Here is a 19804-nt window from a genome sequence, read left to right on the forward strand (position 1 = left end):
TTTCCGTCAGACCGCTTCGTTTTTTCGACGCACACCGCTTGATTCTGATCAAAAGTGAACTGCTCTGACTACACGGTCGGTTCTTTATGGTATTTGGGCGTTTTGCGGGGTTTTTTGGGTCCGTTTTGGAGCAAATCTTGAGCCGAAGGAGCGCTCGTCGTTGTTTTCCACGCAGCCATGGCGCGCCTCCGCTTCCACTGAGCCGCTCGTCTCCGCGTCTGACAGCAGACTTCACTGCACAGGCCCTCAAAGCTTCAAACCCAAACCAATTATTCCAGTTTATTATTATTATTATTATTAAGTTATTATAATCTACAGCTTGCTTTTTTTTTTTTTTTTTTAAACTCTAGTCGGGATAAAAAAAAAAAAAAAAAAAAAAAAAAAAAAGAAAAGCCCGAACCTGAATCTTAATAGTTCATTTCTAGTTCATCTTCACATTGAATCGGGTCTGTTTACATTGTGTAGATTATAATTAACTTGATTTTCTCATCATTTAAATGTTTTTCTAACCCTTCATGTGATGACGCAGTTAGAATTAATTGCATGCGTCTTGATCCGTGTGCTATATTGAAGGACACACGTTGGATATTAAACATATTACAGCCCTTATCATACTGCTAAGCTGATTTTTTTTTTTTTAAATTAGGGATGTAAATAATAATACTTAAATCTTTTAGATTTAATGATATTTTCTTAACTCGTGTCGCAGCGCCTGTTCTTTTTTTCTTTTTCTTTTTTTCTCAATACTGTCACTGGAGCAAAGGCTTATCTTTGTGGGACTTTTATGATAGTTCATGCTTTGCTCTAACTTTTTTTGAACAGTAAATACCAGAACAAACAAAAGGTTTTCAGGATATTACCATGATGAAGAATAAAAGTAGAAAACAAGAGGATGAAGGATCGACTCAAAGCAATGCATCAAGGTACGACCCTTTACACACTTTCTACCCTTTTTCATATCTGGTGTGATTGTTTACCTTGTCAAGCATGGTTGATCATCCATGTGTACATTTGAGACATTTGAAGAAGTGAACCACTGTAATGAATGACCTTGCTTTTGTTTAATAGCCACACCCTGATTTTACCATTTCTTACACTCAATACCGAGGTTTCAGGCCTGTGTTTAGACATCATTGCACACAAGATGTTATGTGTTAGACCACAGGTAAACTCATTTGTCCTTTTATTATGATGCTAATGATTTAACACGGATGTTTCATGTGCTTTCGCCATAATGTAATGACCTTGTCTAACTAGTTGGTACTGCATTGCACCATTTTTATCAACGTTGTTGCATGGTTTTTAATTTATTTCAAAATGTTTTGCTTTGATGTTACTATAGTCAGTATATCCAGTATTTAAGATGTTTTTTTATATAACATATTGTCATTACTTTGGCCTTAAATCAGGTTGCATGTTGCTTCAATATAGTTTTAAAACAATCTGTAAGCTTTTATCTGGACCTGTAGTTAAAGTTTTGAACAAATTAGAGAGTTTTAAGAAAGCCAAGTAAGCTTATACTAACTGACTTCTGCTCATTCAAGCCCTTCATCTCAAATATTTTAATGCCTTTTTATCAAATTTTCCCTTGATTTTAGATGGAAATCAAAGCTTAAAACTGCTTTACTCTCTCTGTATTATGACAGTATGTCAATGTTCACATGCTTATGTAACATGTTTTCAGGAGGAAGTTGTTTTTACTTTTGTTTTTCACTTTTGGGGCCTTGTTGCAGGACAATTTTAGGTTCAAATATTTCTCTTAACTCAAATGTTTATTATTATAAGAATATTGAAATATTACTTTTACTTGTCAAGCAAGATATTTTATTCATTGATGGCCCCTAACACATACAGTTACTGTTACTTTTTAGTATCAGATATAAGTTTAAAAGGCACTTGTTGTATTAATATTTGCAATATGGATATTCATGGTGTTAGTTGAAGCATCTGTCTTGAACCTGTTTGATGCTTGTGAATGTTACAGAATAACAATGTTCTGTTCAATTTAAACCTGGTTTTATCTGTATTACTTGTCAAGTGGATTATATTTAAGTGCCTATGCCCAAGAGTCTTGACACTTATATTTTTTTTTCACAGTATTGTCTGCTTTTCTTTTAAGAAAGATAGTTACAATTTGCAAGTGTGTATTCGTTATCCTCAGGTATCTCAATCTTCAAATATCAAAACGAGTGGAAACACCTCTATTTTCATCAATAAAGATGTTTTTTAAAACTAATAACAGGTGCATTTGCATGGTGTCAGAACACTGCAGGTATTCAGAAACTGCACAAGTGGCAAGCCATTATTAATATTATTTTAAATGTTTGTATTCATTGCATAAATGCTATGGCCCTACATTCATTCTTAGTGTTAGAAATGCTGCCATGTTTTCACAATAAATAATGCAGCCTGATCACAATAGACTGTTGTGTTTTTAGATAAAGACACAGAGAAGTGGATACTAAATGCAGGTAATCACCCTCACAGCATTTTACTGACTGTACACTGCAGCAGGTTACATCACACTTGTAGTTTTTCTGTGTGATCTTGTGGCAGCCATTTTAGTATTTCAGCTGTGTGTGAATTATGTCCTCTGCTACTGATGACAGCCTAACTTTTATAGTGTTAGATGAGCACTGTGGGCATGCACAGCAGCAGAAAGAGCAAAATCTTTTTGACTCAATGCAACATTATATCTTGCTAAAGTACTCTATAAACATGCTCTCCTGAGTCACAAAATGGCCCTTGCTTTGTGTGCCCAGCTTGCTCACTTATCTGTATTAAACTCAGCTCAGAACTACATGGAGGAGGAACAGGAAGAGTTCAGACATTCGGAAACCTGCACACTGCGTTCCTATAGGCTAGAGTGTCACCTAGCAACACGCCAGCCAATAGTAATTCGAGATTTGTCCATGTCCCGCCCACTGTTGACCTCTCTTAAAGCGGAAGGAGGCATTCACTTCCGAGGTTGGCAATGGAGGCTGTTAAAGGTGCAGGCTGTGAAACTTAATAACAGTCATAATACTTACATTAACACCAGCTAGATTGTTGTGAATTAGTTCCAACAAATTAATTATTGTTGTCTTATTCCTGCTGTTTAATCAGCATAAAGTCGTGGTCGTTCTTTACACAGTAAGACAAATATTAAATATTTTGTTATCAAAAAGAAAACCAATGGATGAAACAACAAATAAACATATATATATATACTCATTTTATTCTTAGTTTTACATAAACCCATGTCTCTCCACAGATATCTTGAGGCACTGATTCCTACAGATATAAACTTAATGAGTTCTCCCCCATGTGTCCAGATGAGGTACTGCACACGGAGGGCCCCAGACAGGAGAGGTCACCTTTTTAAGCTAGAGGTTTTATCATTAATAACATTATTGTATAGATATAAAATACCATCTACAGTCTAATGTAGTTATAACTAACAAAATTGATACTTTAGTTTTAAATTTGAACTTAATTGCATCAGGATATACCCCTTGATATGTTCCATCTTGTTTTCAAAGGGGTCCCAAAAACATTTTAAGCTCCTCAGGTGCAGTGTCAATGAGTTTTTATCTGAATAAATCACATGTTGTGACAGTGGTTGTTACCAACCTGGGGGTTTTGTAGGAGACCCAAGATAAATCTGAGGGGTCATAACATTATTGAGATTGTTTTATTAAAAAAAAAAAGATTCTATTACACAAATTGTTTATTTGTTTTCTTTTTTCTTGTGAAAATCAGAATACTTCTTCCTTTTCAGGCCTTTTAAAATCTGAGGAGAACAAAAATCTGAATTATGTTAAATGCTCCCAACTCATGTTCAACTAAGGCCACAACCTGTGATGAGGGGTCACAAGTAGACACTGCTTCAGTTTAAGGAGTCATAAGCTAAAACTGTCAGGAACCATATGCAAATCTTAGGATTCATCCACAAAAAGAGATGGGCTCTTAAGTGTTAACTGTGTTGTCATTTTTCACTTTGTTATATTAATATAGGTTAGCAGAGAGGAAATATTTTAATACTAAGTCACCACTCAAAGAAGTGATGACGTGTTATCAGTTTTAACTTGTTACTTTAGTGAAGAAAGAACATTTTTCCAAAATGACTAAGTAGATTTGTGTGCCTTAAAGATAATAAGGTCTGTTAACTGACTAAAGAACATGCTGCATGACCTAGTTAGGTTTCTGTTTCCTCTCGGCTGACAGTCACAACTCACTCATGCCATCAAGCTCTTGCAATTTCTCCATGTCTTAGTGAGAGTGTGTGCACTTTTTTATTTATTTTTATTTTTAAGTTGCTGCCACAACTCTACTCACATTTTTTTCCATGTTGTTGTTTGGTGTACAGAGTTGTGTCAAATGTAGGTCAACATATGCATTGCGAATCCAAAAAGAATCAACATGTTCTTGTTCCTGTAGCAATTCAGCCTCAGAGGAATCCAACCGCTCTGCGTCGGAGTCGGGGAGTCAGTCAGAGAGCGAGCATGGCAGTGAGAGGAGGAGATCCCACAACTCCGAGTCAAACAGCTCCTCAGGATCAGAGAGTCACTCAGAGTCAGGGAACGAGTCGTCAGAGTCCAAATCACAGCAAACCTCAGCAGACGTGAAAGACAAGCCAGTTAGAAAGAAGGAGCGACTGGCAGACGTGAAGAAGGTAAAGGTCACTTAATGTAGGAAGGTTTCTTATGGCGACTTACTGTTTATAAAGCTGTTGCTGTTCTCTTATATTGTAGATTTAGTTCACTTTGTATGGGTAATTAGGCTCTTAATGTAATTATAAAGGTTTGAAATGCAAGAAGATTGTAGTTTTAAGCCAGTATTTTATAGACTAATCAATTAAGTAACACTTATTTGCATCCTGATGGTACATTCTTACAAATAAGAATCAGACATGACTTATTTATATAGTGATGCAGAAAGTCAGTGGCCCTCTGATAGCAGTCGCCTCTCTGTTTACAGATGTGGGACGAACATCCAGATGTGTATGGAGTCAGGAGGTCAAACCGCAGTAGACAGGAGCCGGCTCGTTTAAACGTCGGAGCTGGGGTAAGCAGATGTTTCGAAACAAAGATATGATCAAAGCCTGGCTCTGCACAGTTCTTTTTTACTGACATAAACAAGCCACTAGTGCCACCTAGTGGACGCTGTGAAGAAGTGCTGTTACATTTAATGTGGAATCAAAGCTCTGACTGAAATGCTCCTCTGCGGTGCTGACTGTATTTACAGGGAAGCAGTGACTCTGAGAGCGAAAGTCCCAAGAGAAAAACATCCCGAGCTAAGAAAAAAGAGTAAGTGTGAAGACTGAGAACACCTTTGTGTATTTGTATTATTTTATAATTATTTAATTTATTTGATAGTACAGCACCATAATGTTTCCATTCAGCCATGTTGAGACACTTATACCGAACTCCTTTTATAGCAAGATTTTTGTTATTTAACACTCAACCCATACAGTAGTTTTGCACAACTCATGTCTGTTTTTGTCGTTGTGTTGCCAGTCTGTGTTCATGCTGTGATTCTTATCATTTTAAAGTTGTTTGTAAATGGGTATCTGTTTGTTCCAAACGGGCTCAGTTAGTTTAAGTCAGGCAGTCGAGGTTTTACATTTAAATCAAAACCGATTGGTCTGATCAGTGGCTTATTCCTGATCAAATTGGGTTGTTGTGAACACCCTATGGCCATTATTTAATTCAATTAATATTTAGTTGTTATAGCAGTGATGGGCCTTGAGGGTGAACTTGTGGCATTTCTTTGTTGTAAGAAATATCTGGAACTCAAATGATGAAGACGAGGAGGAGGAGGCTTCCGAAAGTACAGACAGTGAGCAGGAAGAGAAAAAAGTTAGATCCAGACGACTTCCTGCTAGAAGGTAAGAGTGCAGCGAGGCCTGGCCATCAGACAGCTACCCACTGGTCATCTCCAAATCATTCCATAATGTGTGAGCAGTTTTTCCCCTTTTACTTTGGTTTGAAGTTGTACACCCCTGCAGCCTGATGTTCTGAAAATGATGTCTAAAATACAACATCCAAAATTGAAAAAGTATTCTAATCATGATACAAATATTTTTCAAATCGTAAAGAAATGTTGCTTTGCCGACCGTTGCCTGTAGTTTCTCAGTCGGCCAAAAGAGACCAAAAGCACTGTGAGGATGATCCAGGAGGTCGGTTCCTTTTCTCTCAGTGGTTTGTGAGTTTCTGTGTTTGACTGTGTTTTACAGACCTCAGACCAAATCATCAACCTCCAAAAAGCAACTGTCTCAAAAAAGCAGGAAGTCCAGGAAACAGGACTCCTCTGCTGAGGAAGATGATGACGATGACGACGACGATGACGACGACGATGACGAAGACTCTCAAAAGAGGCAGACTCGAAGAAGGGGTGCAACAAAAGTCAAAAGGTGCATCTCTAAGCCCAAAGTGTTTTATCAGCTGTGTCCTGGTGCATTGGATTATTAAACCGGGACATTTTGTTTAGTTTTCCGGACGTGAGACGAATGTTTCTCTCCTGTTCTGTTGTGTTACAGTTATAAAGAGGACCAACATGACTTTGAAACAGACTCTGATGACCTGATTGAAATGACGGGCGAAGCAGGAGAGGAGCTGCAGGATGACGACAGTGAGACCATTGAGAAGGTCATGGACACCAGGAAAGCCAAAAAAGGAGGTAAAGCGATATAACTTGTCTCTTGCTATTTTGAAAAACCGCTGTATCGTCAAATTACGCTTTGCGACACGTCTAAAAGTTTTGGTTTTTTCTCCTCTAGCCACCGGGGCATCCACGACTGGGTATGCTGTGCAGGAAAAGGGTGACCCGAATGAAGGCTTTGACCCCGAGAACGATGAAGGGGAGACTCACTATCTGATCAAGTGGAAGGGCTGGTCCTACATCCACAACACCTGGGAGAGCATGGACTCTCTGGAGCAGCAAAAGGTCAAGGGACTAAAGAAACTGGACAACTACAAAAAGAAACAAGATGAGCTCAATTCATGGTAAAAACATTAGTCCTGACATGAGAAAAAAATGTCTTGCTGATGTTCATATTTTAAGGATTTTAACTGTTTATTCCGTCTTTGTTTGTAGGATGAACAGGGCGTCCCCTGAGGATATAGAATTTCATAACTGCCAACAAGAGCTCATATCTGACTTGAACAAGCAGTTTCAGATTGTGGAGCGCATCATCGGTAAGAATTCATAATCTGATGGCTTTGCTTTTGTCTGATAGTGTGGCAGATCGTCTTATTTTACTACACTTAAGATGTACTAAAAGGAATTTTATTATCAACAGCAACAAAATCAGGAAAGACACCAGGAACCGTTGACTTCCCATGTAAGTCCATTTGCAAATTTTTCACCGTCACTGTTGCAGTCTGTTCACTTTTAAAATGTTCGGTGTTTACATTTCTGTGCTTTTACTTTAGTCTTTTTCCAATCATTTGTCTGCTTTTTTTTTTTTTAAACAGCTCATAGTCACAAGACACCAGCCTCCAATGAGCCAGAGTATCTATGCAAGTGGATGGGCTTGCCCTATTCAGAGTGCAGCTGGGAGGATGGAGCTTTGCTTGGAAAGAAGTTTCAGAAATGCATTGACAGCTTCACGAACCGAAGCTCCAGTAAAAACGTCCCCTCTAAAGACTGCAAGGTAAGAGGGAAATTACCCAAAAAGGTCCAGTCTTCATGTTTTATAGATTCCCTTTTAATTGATTTGTTAGATTATTCTACTCCTAGTTAAAGTTTTTTTTTTTTTTTTTTTCTAACTATCATTTCAGGTGTTAAAGCAAAGACCAAGGTTTGTTCCTCTGAAGAAACAGCCATCGTATATCGGAGATGACAACCTTCAATTGAGAGATTATCAGCTGGATGGGTTGAACTGGTTGGCCCACTCCTGGTGCAGGTACTGTGTAAATGAGTATTGTAATATAACTGTTTGTTTTGATAACCTAATCTGAAAAATGTGTGAAATTCATTATTATTATTATTCTTTTTAAACATGCCTTTTTTTATGCGCTGTCTTCAGGTGCAATAGCGTCATCCTCGCTGATGAGATGGGGCTGGGAAAAACCATCCAGACCATCTCGTTCCTGTCGTACCTGTTTAACCAGCATCAGCTGTATGGACCCTTCATAGTGGTGGTGCCTCTGTCCACGCTCTCCTCCTGGCAGAGGGAGTTTGAGACCTGGGCTCCGCACATGAACGTGGTGGTCTACCTCGGTGATGTCATGAGCAGGAAATCGGTACGTTGAATCCCGAAAGGTCTTACAGTCTGGTGGTCTCTCCAGAGTTGATAACATGAACTTGTGTTTTTGCTTCTTTTTTGATGTAGATCCGTGATTACGAGTGGGTGAACCATCAAACGAAAAGAATCCGCTTCAATGCACTGTTGACCACTTATGAAATTCTACTCAAAGACAAGGTGGGTGCAGTGATCAGTACATCTTCAGGATGATATTAATGTCTGTGCACGAACACAATCGGATATCTGTGGCTTACAAGATCCTAACATGTGTCCGCAGGGGGTGCTTGGGAACATCAACTGGGCTTTTCTGGGTGTTGATGAAGCTCACAGGCTGAAGAATGATGACTCCCTGCTGTACAAAACATTAATGGAGTTCAGGTCTAACCACAGGCTCCTCATTACCGGCACTCCGCTGCAGAACTCCCTCAAAGAGCTCTGGTCACTGTTGCACTTCCTCATGCCCGACAAGTACGTCCTGGTTTAGACGTTTTATACGATACTGAAGAAAAAAAAAGCAAGGAAAACAGCATCGGTTTGAATCCCAGCCAGGGATGAGTGACGTCTGTTATCTTTGTCGTGCACAACAGGTTTGATTCCTGGGAGGATTTTGACGAAGTACACGGGAAAGGAACGGATAACGGTTATCAGAGTCTTCACAAAGTCCTCGAGCCCTTCCTTCTGCGGCGTGTCAAGAAAGACGTGGAGAAATCTCTGCCTGCCAAAGTGGAACAGATTCTTCGTGTAGACATGACTGCACAGCAGAAACAATTCTACAAGTATGATTGCATTTCTGTCTTTTTGTAACCTTTTTATTATCTCGGTCTTTCAAAATCGTCTTGTACAGCAGCTGCAATTCTCCTCCCCATTAACTTCACTTGTTCCCCCAATATTTCCAGGTGGATTTTAACGAGGAATTATAGAGCTCTTTACAAAGGCCCCCGGGGCAGCTCCTCTGGCTTCCTGAACATAGTTATGGAGCTAAAAAAGTGCTGCAACCACAGTTTCCTCATCAAACAGCCTGAGGATGTCGACAATGAAACACAAAAGGAACACCTGCAGGTATGTCTCCTTATGAACCCTCCTTAGCTCCCAGCAACTCCTCGGGCTATCTCTACTCTACAAAGGAAACTATTCCCAAATGAAGGCTCAGTGCTTCTTAATTTCCCTGACACCCTATCTCTGTACCTCTGCAGGCTCTAGTGAGGGGCAGTGGGAAGCTGGTGCTGCTGGACAAGCTGCTGACAAGACTCCGAGAAAGAGGCAACCGAGTCCTGATCTTCTCCCAGATGGTCAGGATGTTGGACATTCTGGCTGAATACCTCGCCAAGAATCGCTACACATTCCAGGTACCATTTGAACATGTTCAGGGCTTCATTCTGCAATTCCTTACTACACATCTATTCTTTTTTTTATGGTGTGTTTTATTTTGGAACATAACTGGGAAATTAACAAAGACTACCTTTTTTTAATTATTATTATTTGCTAAAATATTACCATGAAATCAAACAGATAGTGCTGTCACCCTGTCAACCATTTAGATTTTCTATAACCAGCCTCATCCCCGGTATCTAGACGGACAGTTTATGGAGTGAAACAGTTTGTGGTGTTTACAGTGTTGGGGAGCTGTTGTGTTGGGTTGGTTTGACTGGGACGAGGGTCGGGTGTCAGTGTTGTTGCGCATATACTCCGCCAGGCCGAGAGATCCTGTTGTGTTATTTATATCAACAAGTTATTTTCTGCTGAAGACCAGACACACTCCTGCATGTCACTGGACTTAGGTTGTTTTTTTCTGACATCGGTGTAGAGTGATGAGACAAATCTGAGCATATAAACTGGATATGATGGCGTGTCAAGCAAAGTGACGCTAAGATTAAAACAGTTAGTTGCCAAGGAAATCTTTAAAGGTTAATTTCTCTCTGCTTGTCTCTCTTCTCTTCAGCGGCTGGACGGTTCAATAAAGGGAGAAATACGAAAACAAGCACTTGACCATTTTAATGCAGAAGGCTCAGAGGTATGTAATCAGTAATCTCTTTTAAATCACTTCTTAAAACACATTTTTACAGATTGGCTTTTATGTGATGTTGTCGTTTTATTGTTTCATTTGGTCTTGGTATTTTATCTTATATTTGTTTACTATATTTTACCAATATCACTTGATTTTATTTATTTCATTATTTTATTTATTTATTTTGTTTGTTTGTTTGTTTATTTGTTTGTCACTTGTTATTTCATTTAGTTTAGTTTTATTAGTTGTATTAGTTTTATTATCTATTGCACTGTTTTGCTGGCTTGTCTGTCGAAGCACTTTGTAAACCTTGTTTTTAAAAGGTGCTATATAAATAAAGTTGTTATTATTATTATTATTATGTATACTAATCATTTATTGTTACTAACTGAAGAAAGGAATACATTTATTCTCAAATGCACACCACATTTATTTGAATATTAGCATATTACAAAAAACAGTCTAATTGTTTTGCTTTCTTTCTTTGAGAGCAGTAGCAGCAGTAGAGTGCATTTTATAAATGGTGTAAAAAGGATAAAATATACATGATAACTTGTAAGAAAGTCTGAGGTTGAACATCATTTAATTCACGATTACCAATTCATAATTTTGCTCTCTTTATTCACTATGCATCTCCAAACGGGGTGTGGTGTGATGTATTGTTCAGTGAGAGCCGTATTAACAGTTTCATCCATTTTCCAGGACTTCTGCTTCCTGTTGTCGACCAGAGCTGGAGGTTTGGGGATAAACTTGGCCTCAGCGGACACCGTCGTCATCTTTGACTCTGACTGGAACCCTCAAAATGACCTGCAGGCACAAGCCAGGGCTCACAGGATCGGCCAGAAGAAACAGGTAATCCGTGGCTCAAATGATGGCTTTCACTGTAAATATGATATAGAATTGAAAATACAGTTGTTTTGTCAGAAAATGACATTAATGCTTACCTTTCGTAGGTGAATATTTATCGACTGGTCACCAAAGGGACAGTGGAGGAGGACATCATCGAGAGGGCAAAGAAGAAGATGGTTCTGGACCATCTTGTCATTCAGAGAATGGACACCACTGGTCGAACCGTACTTGACAGCAACTCAGGAACCACAAAGTAAGATGTCAGAAATCATCTTTTATTCATTTTTGGACACTGAAACTCTGTGTGTTTATAACATTGTTGTTTTTCTTCCAGTTCAAACCCATTCAATAAAGAAGAACTGACTGCCATCCTCAAGTTTGGTGCAGAGGAGCTTTTCAAAGAGGCAGAAGGGGAGGAGTCTGAACCGCAGGTATTACAACAAGTAATGATCTTGTTTGTTCTAAAAATACTTGTAACATATTTGTGGAATTAAAGCAGAATGTATTTCTTCCTGTAGGAGATGGATATTGATGAGATCCTGAGGATGGCTGAAACGAGAGAAAGCGACCAGGGCTCAAGTGCTACGGATGAACTTCTATCTCAGTTTAAGGTTCCTGTCACCTTTTTTTGTACTGAAGCATTATAGTAAAGTATCCAAACATCCTTCTCTTTTCAAAATCTGATTCGTCCCTTTCTTCCTCCTCATGTTGCCGCAGGTTGCCAATTTCTCAAGCATGGAAGAGAGCGCTCCAGAGTTTGCGGATAGGAGCATACGGGAATGGGACGACATCATCCCTGAAGAGCAGCGACGAAAAGTTGAGGAGGAGGAGAAGCAGCGGGAGATGGAGGACATCTTCATGCTGCCCAGAAGCAGGAGCTCTAACAAGAGGGTAAGAGGAGGATTTTTACAGATTTATCGGAGAAAGAAACAATGTGGTACACATTTCAGCGGCCGATACAGTGAACTGTTGCATCTCAGAATCAAACTTGACGATGCTTTCGAGCTTCCAGACGCCTATTTGAATCTGGTTATAAGGTGTTGCTCTGGTTCTTCTGTCTTTCAGGCTCAGGCAAACGATAGTGACAGCGATGTGGGCTCCAAGCTGAAGAACCGCTCCTCAGGCTCCGAAAGTGAGACTGATGATAGCGATGACGACAAGAAGCCAAAGAAGAGAGGCAGACCCAGAGCCCGCAAAAACAACGTGGAGGGTTTCAATGATGCAGAGATCCGCAGGTAAAGTATTTAGTTGTTTTTCGTTGTTGTGTTGCAGCGAGGTTTACTTACATGAACACAATTCAAATGTATTCATGATAATATCATTAACAGGTTCATCAAGGCATACAAGAAATTTGGATCTCCACTCGAAAGGTAAGCTTTGTTGAATGGTATTAATAATCAATGTACCGCTACATCATTTGATTTCATGGTTTGTTAGACATCTTCATAGCTTATTCAATCAAGTGCATCTTTTGGCATCCAGGTTGGAGGCCATCGCCCGAGACTCTGAGCTGGTTGACAAATCCATAGCAGACCTGAAGAGACTTGGTGAACTGATCCATACTAGTTGTGTGACTGCAGTGCAGGAGCACGAGGAGCACCTTAAGGAGAACCCAGTTGAAGGTTTGTTTGTTTTACTTGGGTGGAGTTATTTGAAATCATAGCATTTTTCCAGGCCCCAAAAAATATGAATGTTATTATTACAGCTAAAGGTCCTGGGAAACGAAGAGGAATTAACATCAAGATCTCGGGAGTGCAGGTCAACGCCAAATCCATCATCCAGCACGAGGAAGAGTTTGAGCCCCTGCACAAAGTGGTGCCCTTGAATCCTGCTGAAAGAAATAAGTAAGATACCACTGCAGAGATAAGGAGCAGCACAGACTTTGCATTAGGCTCAAGTTAAGATCCCTTTTGTGTTGCAGATTAAATCTGACAAATCTGTTTCCCCCAGGTTCAATATGACATGCAGAGTCAAGGTCGCCCACTTTGATGTAGACTGGGAACTGCAGGATGACATCCAGCTCTTGCTTGGTATCTATGAGCACGGCTTTGGTAACTGGGATCTGATCAAGACGGATCCTGACCTTAAACTCGCTGATAAGGTAAGTGTCTAATTTCAAACTTTATCACCAAGCTGGAGATGAATGAAAATATAGATATACGATTATTTGTTTTTCTTCTGTGCTTTTGGACCTAAACTGGTTTGTTTAAATATTGTAAAAGTTTTGAAAATTTTGATTTCATAAGTCCAGTTCTGGTCAGAATGTTTAGAAGGCAGCTAGATTTCTCAATTTGTCTTATTAGCACTTGCACTATAGTCAGCACCTCTTTTAATCATGTATGAGTCTAAACATTTACCTCCCTTTGCACAGATTCTCCCAGACGATCCAAGCAAGAAGCCTCAGGCAAAGCAGTTGCAGGCGAGAGCCGAGTATCTTCTCAAGCTGCTGAAAAAGGAACAAGACAGCACAGACCAGGCGAAGACAGGGGAGGAGGTATGCTGCCATTAATCAGAGCAACTAATCTAAACTGTTTTCACCACATGAAGTTTTGCCTTTGACCTACAAGCCGCACAGCTCATCCTGTCTCTTCCTCCAAAAGGTCAAAGTGAAGAAGAGGAAGCCCCGGGTGAAAAAGGAGAACAAGATTCTCAAGGATGAGCAGGGCAACGATATCTCCTCCCCCCGTCTGTCCGACAACCCGTCCGAGGAGGGCGAGGTCAAGGTCAGTGTCACCTGCTAGTCTGAAGGCTTAGTTATGCCGCTGTGTCGAGGTTTCATTTGATTTTGAGACCCGGCAAAGCCAAAACTTGTCCCTAATTGCAATGGATAAATTACCCACCAGACTATAAATCAGGCCCTCTGAAGTAGGAAACTACAAAGTAACCACTTTCACAAAGAATTGTAATCCAGCTTTATTTTTAGATAAGCGGAGCAATGCTACACTTGATAAGGTTTATCCAGATAAGTCCTTGTCCCCTCTCATAGTATGACCTACTGCTATAATGTTTAACATACGCTGTCTTGCGTTTGAACAGGACGATGGAACAGAGAAGTCCCCTGCCAAGAAAAGACAAAAGAAAAAGGACAACAAAGAGAACAAAGAAAAACAGGGAACACCTAAAAAGGAGAAGGACGGGGACAAAGAAAAAAAGGGTGCCAAGCCCAGAAAAGAAAAGGTATTTCAGCAAAGTATTCAGAACCTTATCATGTGTGCTTTGCTCAAATTTACATGGATATAAGGTTGATGGAATAATGTTCTTCATTATAGCATTGAAATGTCAACCTGGCTATAAAGTCTTTCACCATCCTGTGAATAATCTATTCACGGCATGAATGGCAGATAAAGGATAATTGTCTTTATGTCTTTTGTTTTCCAGGCTAAAGCAGTTAAAGGAAAGAAGACTCAAGGTCCAGTTCACATAACGGCTGGGTCAGACCCCGTTCCCATTGAAGGAAAGGAGGATGATGAGCTGGACCAGGAGACTTTCAGTGTGGTAAGTCTCTCCTTTAATTCCAGTGCAAAGATTAAGCCAGTGACATTTGATAAGGAATTTTGCGAGCAATGCGTTACAATAATATCAGCAATTTGTACATGTGTCTAGTGTAAGGAGCGCATGAGGCCGGTGAAAAAGGCCCTGAAGCAGCTGGATAAACCAGACGAGGGTCTGTCTGACCAGGAGCAGCTCCAGCACACTCGCACATGCCTACTGAAGATCGGAGACCGAATCACAGAGTGCCTTAAAGCCTACAGTGACCCTGAACACGTCAAAATATGGCGGAGGTTAGATGATCAGACCTTATTACCTTTTGTGTGTAATTAATCATGTTGCTCACCTGTTTAACTCATCTTATGATTATTTTGTTCCTCTTTTGGCAGAAACCTCTGGATTTTTGTGTCCAAGTTCACGGAGTTTGGTGCCAGGAAGCTTCACAAGCTTTACAAAATGGCACAAAAGAAGAGATCACACGAGGAAGAGGCAAGTGGTTCCTATTTTTATAGTCGTTAACACTCAGATTTATCAAGTGTTAGGAGGTAAACATAATGTTTTGTTACAAAACTTAACACTGAACGTATCCTGTTGCATTTCCAGAAGGAGCAGAAGAAGAAGGACGATTCTGGAGGGAGGGCGAAAAACTTCAGACCCGAGCCCTGTGGTTCCAGTAGAGACTCCACTGGTACTCAGTCGTCCTCTAAACCTGGATCTCACTCGTCTCAGGCAGGCCCCCACGGACACCACAGAGAGTCGTACAACTCGGCTAATAAGCGACACTTTGGCAACGATGGTACGTGCAGATTGAATTATGTTAGTTTTAGTCAAAGAAAACACAAGAAAAACAACAAAGTGAGCATTCGTGAGCATTAGAAGTGCTGGCAGGCAGATTTTGTTAACATTGGACAGAGCCAGGCTAACTGTTTCCACCTGTTTCCAGTCATTATGCTAAGCTAAGCTAGCCATGTGCTGGCTATTAGATTCATATTCACCATACAGACACCAGAGTGGTATCAATGTTCTAGTTAAACATTTATTTTCCCTAAAACATTGATCTAATCCTTTATTTAAAGTTATTTATTAAATTAATAATGGAACTTTTTTGTTTTAATATCATCTTTTTTACATGTTTCATTACAGATAGAGGGGACTGGCAGAGGGACCGTAAATACAATTACCCAAGTAACAGCAACCAGTCATGGCAGGGAGACCGACATCATCCCTACGATCGCTACAAGGATCACTATGGTGATCGACGACCACACGGAGACTCGTACCGCAGCTCGGGCAGTTACCGCAACAACAGCTCCCCCCGTAAAAGGCCGTACGAGCAGTACAGCAACGACCGGGACCACAGGGGTCAAAGACCCTATTATGACAGGTGAGAGTTACTCTGATTACATGTTTTAGTTTAGTTTGGGGGTCAGAATATCAGGAACTATTGTGTCATACTTGGCTGCTCCATTAATTAAAAAAACCCCAAAAAAACCTGATTATTTTGTTTAATTTTAAAGTCCTGATTACTTAACATAATTACGAATTTCACTTTGGAAAAATCATGCATTTAAAAAAAGAACATTTCCTAGCCAACTATTTTTAAAGTTAAATGCACAAACCTGGTGCACTTTGAGAGCAAAAATAAGAGGCTAGACCTTTGAAGAACTTTGTGCTCCTGTAAACAATTTGTATCACAAACACATTGGTTGTATGGATATGAATGATGATGACACGGCAAAGAAAAGTCATACAAGACAGGGTCTCTGTTTCAAGACTGGTTGGGTGGGTTGCTGACATTGCCACACTGTGGACAGTCAGCCCAGTTGAGCTCCGTCCCTCCCCAAAGGGAGAGAGGGAACGGCAACACTAAGGGGCGAGGTCCTGGTGACATCTGCTATAAAGCTACACCTTCACTTCGGGCCTTTCAAAGCAGACCTAGAATTGTTCGCGTCCACCACCACGGAGGAAATGCGCCTGGCGAGGGCAGCCCAGCGCAGTGGGAGTTCCCACGAAGGGATCCTCCCACAAAAGCGACCGTCCCTGACTCAGGTGTCTTGACATGCGGGAAAAGGGTGCGATGGATTTATAATGCAGGACACAATAAGAGCGTCTCGCGAAACGGAATGAAACGTTATAATCGGATTATGTTAATTATCTTGTTTTTTCATAATCGTTTGAAGCCAAAATCGTGATGGAAGTTCCATTCATTTCACTGCCTTATGTCATACCACTGGTTTTAAAAATAAAATGCTCTTCATGATGTTTCAGGCATTCAGATACCAAAAGAAGGCGTCCTGATGATTTCCGTCCCAACTACCACCAGGGAAGAGAAGGCCCTCTTCAGGACTTCAGGAGGATGCCAGAGCAGCGGCCAACAGGTCCACCTGGAGCAGAGCACTACAGCCGGCCCTTCCACCCTGACAAACCTCCCCCGCCGCTGGACCCTCGCTCCCCTCAGGCCCAGAAGTCTCCCCAGGACTCCCGCTCTCCACCGGAGCGACCCGTAGAGCCGAATGCCACAGCAGATCCTAACTGGAACAGCAGGAAAACATAAAAGGATGCCAACACTGCTGATGGAGGCTGGACTCGCCAATCATAAGCTTACAGTTGGAAAGGGAATCAACATGTACCCTCTTTACCAGCAAAACTATTTAGCTCTTTTCCACCAGTGACACTGGCTGTGAATGAAGCCCTGAAGGAAGAAGTTTGTTTGTCTGTCATCTTCAAGATGAAAAAAAAACAAAAACTGAAACAAGCATCTTTTATTTAAATGAATTGACTCAAATCAGTCAACCACGGTTAGACTGAGTGGAGTGCTTATGGATGCTTAGTCCCATGGACTATTTTCTAAGGAGAGTTTAGGATACATGAACTGATGACTTATCTCAATCCTAAAAGTGCCTGAAGGCTTTGGCCTTTCTGAATGGTAAATGTATGGGATTTTTTCCCAAAGGAAGCATGACATGGACATTCATTTTTTTTTGTGTTTAGCTTTGAAGTATTGCAAATGATGTCATGTGTTCGTCACCATCTGCACCTTGGACATGTAACTGACTTGAATCACCAGGTGGGTTACAATGGTGATGTCATGGGCACAGCCTAATTGTTATGAAATTTGAATGAGCAACGGAGCCAGTATGTTTCCTCTAAACACTCTACAAGATGTCTGAAATGTTTTTTAAGCAAACTCATGTGTACAAATAATCAAAATTTCTGTAATTGTGTAGCTCTATAAATCATTGCAATCCTCTTGCTTTGTTCACTGTAACCACTTTCCCCTTCGTAGGCCCACTGAAAATGAAGCTTTGTGAGCAGTATTTATTGCAACAACTTTTGCAAAAGGCTGATAACACTATAACTTGGGACAATCCTTTATTTTTGTTGCCTTTCAGTATTCTGGTGGCTAAGAATGGTACTTCAGTGTAGTTTCAATAATTCATCTTTCCACCTACAGTATGTAAGAACTCAATTTTGTCTGAAAATACTATGTGGTAAGACATTTTCTTTCCTTATCTATGGTTTGGTAATACCGTTGCTGGTAGGTTGCTTAAGGGTTATCAGGGATTTGCTGATGACATTTCATTATGTTTATTACCTTTGGTCACTCTTTTCCTGTGCCAAACCTGCTCTGGCCCTCATTTGTTTTTTTTAATGCTTCTCCATTTGTGCCTTATTTATGTGTGTATTATCATACTGTATATTGTTCATGGACAGTACCGGGGCCTAATACAGGCAGGGTGTAGTATTACAGTCTCATTTTAAGGAAATTGCTCTAAATGAACTGGTTAAGGGACCACTTATTCTGGTAACCATCATGTGGTTCCGTGGTTTCCAAAAGTGTTGATGATTTGAGGGGAAAAACCTAAATTTAAAGAAATCATGTGTGTTTTGTCCTGGGAACTTAGCCGCCCTGTTGCAGTGGACAGCCAGCGAGACTTTTCTTCGACGTTAAGCAAGCTACTGTTCATTGTATCATATGTTCTTTAAGAAAGTCAGAATAATTTATATTTGTGACAAAACCACTCTTCATGAGAAATGTGCTGTACATATGTTTGGACATATGTAATAAACTTTGTTACACACTGAAACTGGTCTACTTTTATTTTCTTACGGCTGACTTGATGAAAATCTACTTTACTTTAATACATCGTTTCCTCTGCAAAGACATGCAATAGATTTTTAGGATTGCTTTATGTGAAGATTCATTTAAATTCTAAGTGACATAATTCTGCTCTTAGTTTAACGATTAAGAGTTGCATTCATAAATGTCTCCGCTTATATCAATTATTTAAAAAAAGTTTAAAATTACATGAGCTGTGGAATACAGGAATTCTGGTGAGTTTGAAAGCCAATAAATAAAACTGAATTTAAAAGTTAATTTGAAATTGCTGGTAGATTATGAAAACGTTTTATGTTCACGTTGACCTTCGAGTTCAGTTATAGAAAAACATTTTACATTTTACACTATCTACAGCTCTCTCAAAATGTTAACTATATTCATGGATAATATCTCTTAATAGCATATATTGATAATGTCAACACAATTGTAGGAGAAGTATCCAATAAGCTTTCCTCTTGTATGCTACAATTAACAGATGCATAAATCTTGGCTGTAATTCCTTAATCATGAGAAGGAGCACATGACCCTGACACCTTTGGCGTTCTGCTGTTGTCTGATATAGTGCTCGAGTCCGGTGATTGTGGGCGGACATCATTGTAGTCCTTTACATTTGTCTGCACTAAAGTGTCACTTTCAGCCCATTTATACAAAACTTAAGTTTTACTTTTTACTAAGACTTTGTCGTCTTTTGACTAATAAGTCAGAGTTTAGGATTATTCTTTAAAAGTCTTACCACAAACACTTACTCACATTTACCACTATATCTTTACAGCAGGGGGCAGTCAAACACTGCAGATTATTACAAAAAGAAAAAGAAAAAACTGTATTCCAACAAATGCTCTCAAAGCAACTAGAGACTAGAGGGCACCTCATTAACAAGACATTTTCTTTTATTCAATAAATAATTTACATTATAAACAGGTGGTGTGTGGCACCACATTTGCTTTACATACAAACAGTTTGATCTTTCTGGCATTTCCCATTTTAGCAATTTTTTAAAACTCTTTTCTACCATTACAAGTCTGACACAGAAATTCAAACCAAATAAGAGCTAAATGGAAAAGAAAACATAAAGTGCTTTAAACTCAAAAACATGAACACCCCATAACAT

At 39.9% G+C, this 19804-nt stretch overlaps 1 protein-coding gene across 1 annotated transcript; it reads left to right on the forward strand.

Annotated features, from left to right (window-relative positions):
* Positions 1-424: 424 nt before the first annotated feature.
* chd2 (chromodomain helicase DNA binding protein 2) lies at positions 425-18652 on the forward strand. The gene is made up of 38 exons (XM_054619651.1): positions 425-923; positions 4420-4654; positions 4960-5046; positions 5227-5288; positions 5762-5869; positions 6218-6394; positions 6521-6660; positions 6761-6986; positions 7078-7178; positions 7283-7324; positions 7458-7636; positions 7764-7888; positions 8012-8228; positions 8318-8407; positions 8508-8698; positions 8818-9006; positions 9127-9289; positions 9424-9576; positions 10170-10241; positions 10938-11087; positions 11189-11337; positions 11419-11515; positions 11603-11695; positions 11802-11975; positions 12150-12319; positions 12413-12454; positions 12567-12706; positions 12790-12928; positions 13035-13185; positions 13456-13578; positions 13685-13807; positions 14121-14261; positions 14463-14579; positions 14688-14866; positions 14963-15062; positions 15177-15369; positions 15717-15957; positions 16842-18652. The coding sequence occupies exons 1-38, from the start codon at positions 862-864 to the stop codon at positions 17125-17127; spliced, it is 5427 nt and encodes a 1808-aa protein (XP_054475626.1). The 5' UTR covers positions 425-861; the 3' UTR covers positions 17128-18652.
* The last annotated feature ends 1152 nt before the right edge of the window (positions 18653-19804 follow it).

Source organism: Anoplopoma fimbria, chromosome 19 (genome assembly GCF_027596085.1).
Source record: "Anoplopoma fimbria isolate UVic2021 breed Golden Eagle Sablefish chromosome 19, Afim_UVic_2022, whole genome shotgun sequence".
Lineage (NCBI taxonomy): Eukaryota > Metazoa > Chordata > Actinopteri > Perciformes > Anoplopomatidae > Anoplopoma > Anoplopoma fimbria.

Bases quoted from the DNA above. Each gene is read 5' to 3' on its own strand.
- chd2 (XM_054619651.1), top strand. From the start codon at position 862: ATGATGAAGAATAAAAGTAGAAAACAAGAGGATGAAGGATCGACTCAA. The intron at 13,808-14,120 runs GTCAGTGTCACC...GCGTTTGAACAG, and splicing joins CCGAGGAGGGCGAGGTCAAG to GACGATGGAACAGAGAAGTC. The intron at 14,262-14,462 runs GTATTTCAGCAA...TTTGTTTTCCAG, and splicing joins CCAAGCCCAGAAAAGAAAAG to GCTAAAGCAGTTAAAGGAAA.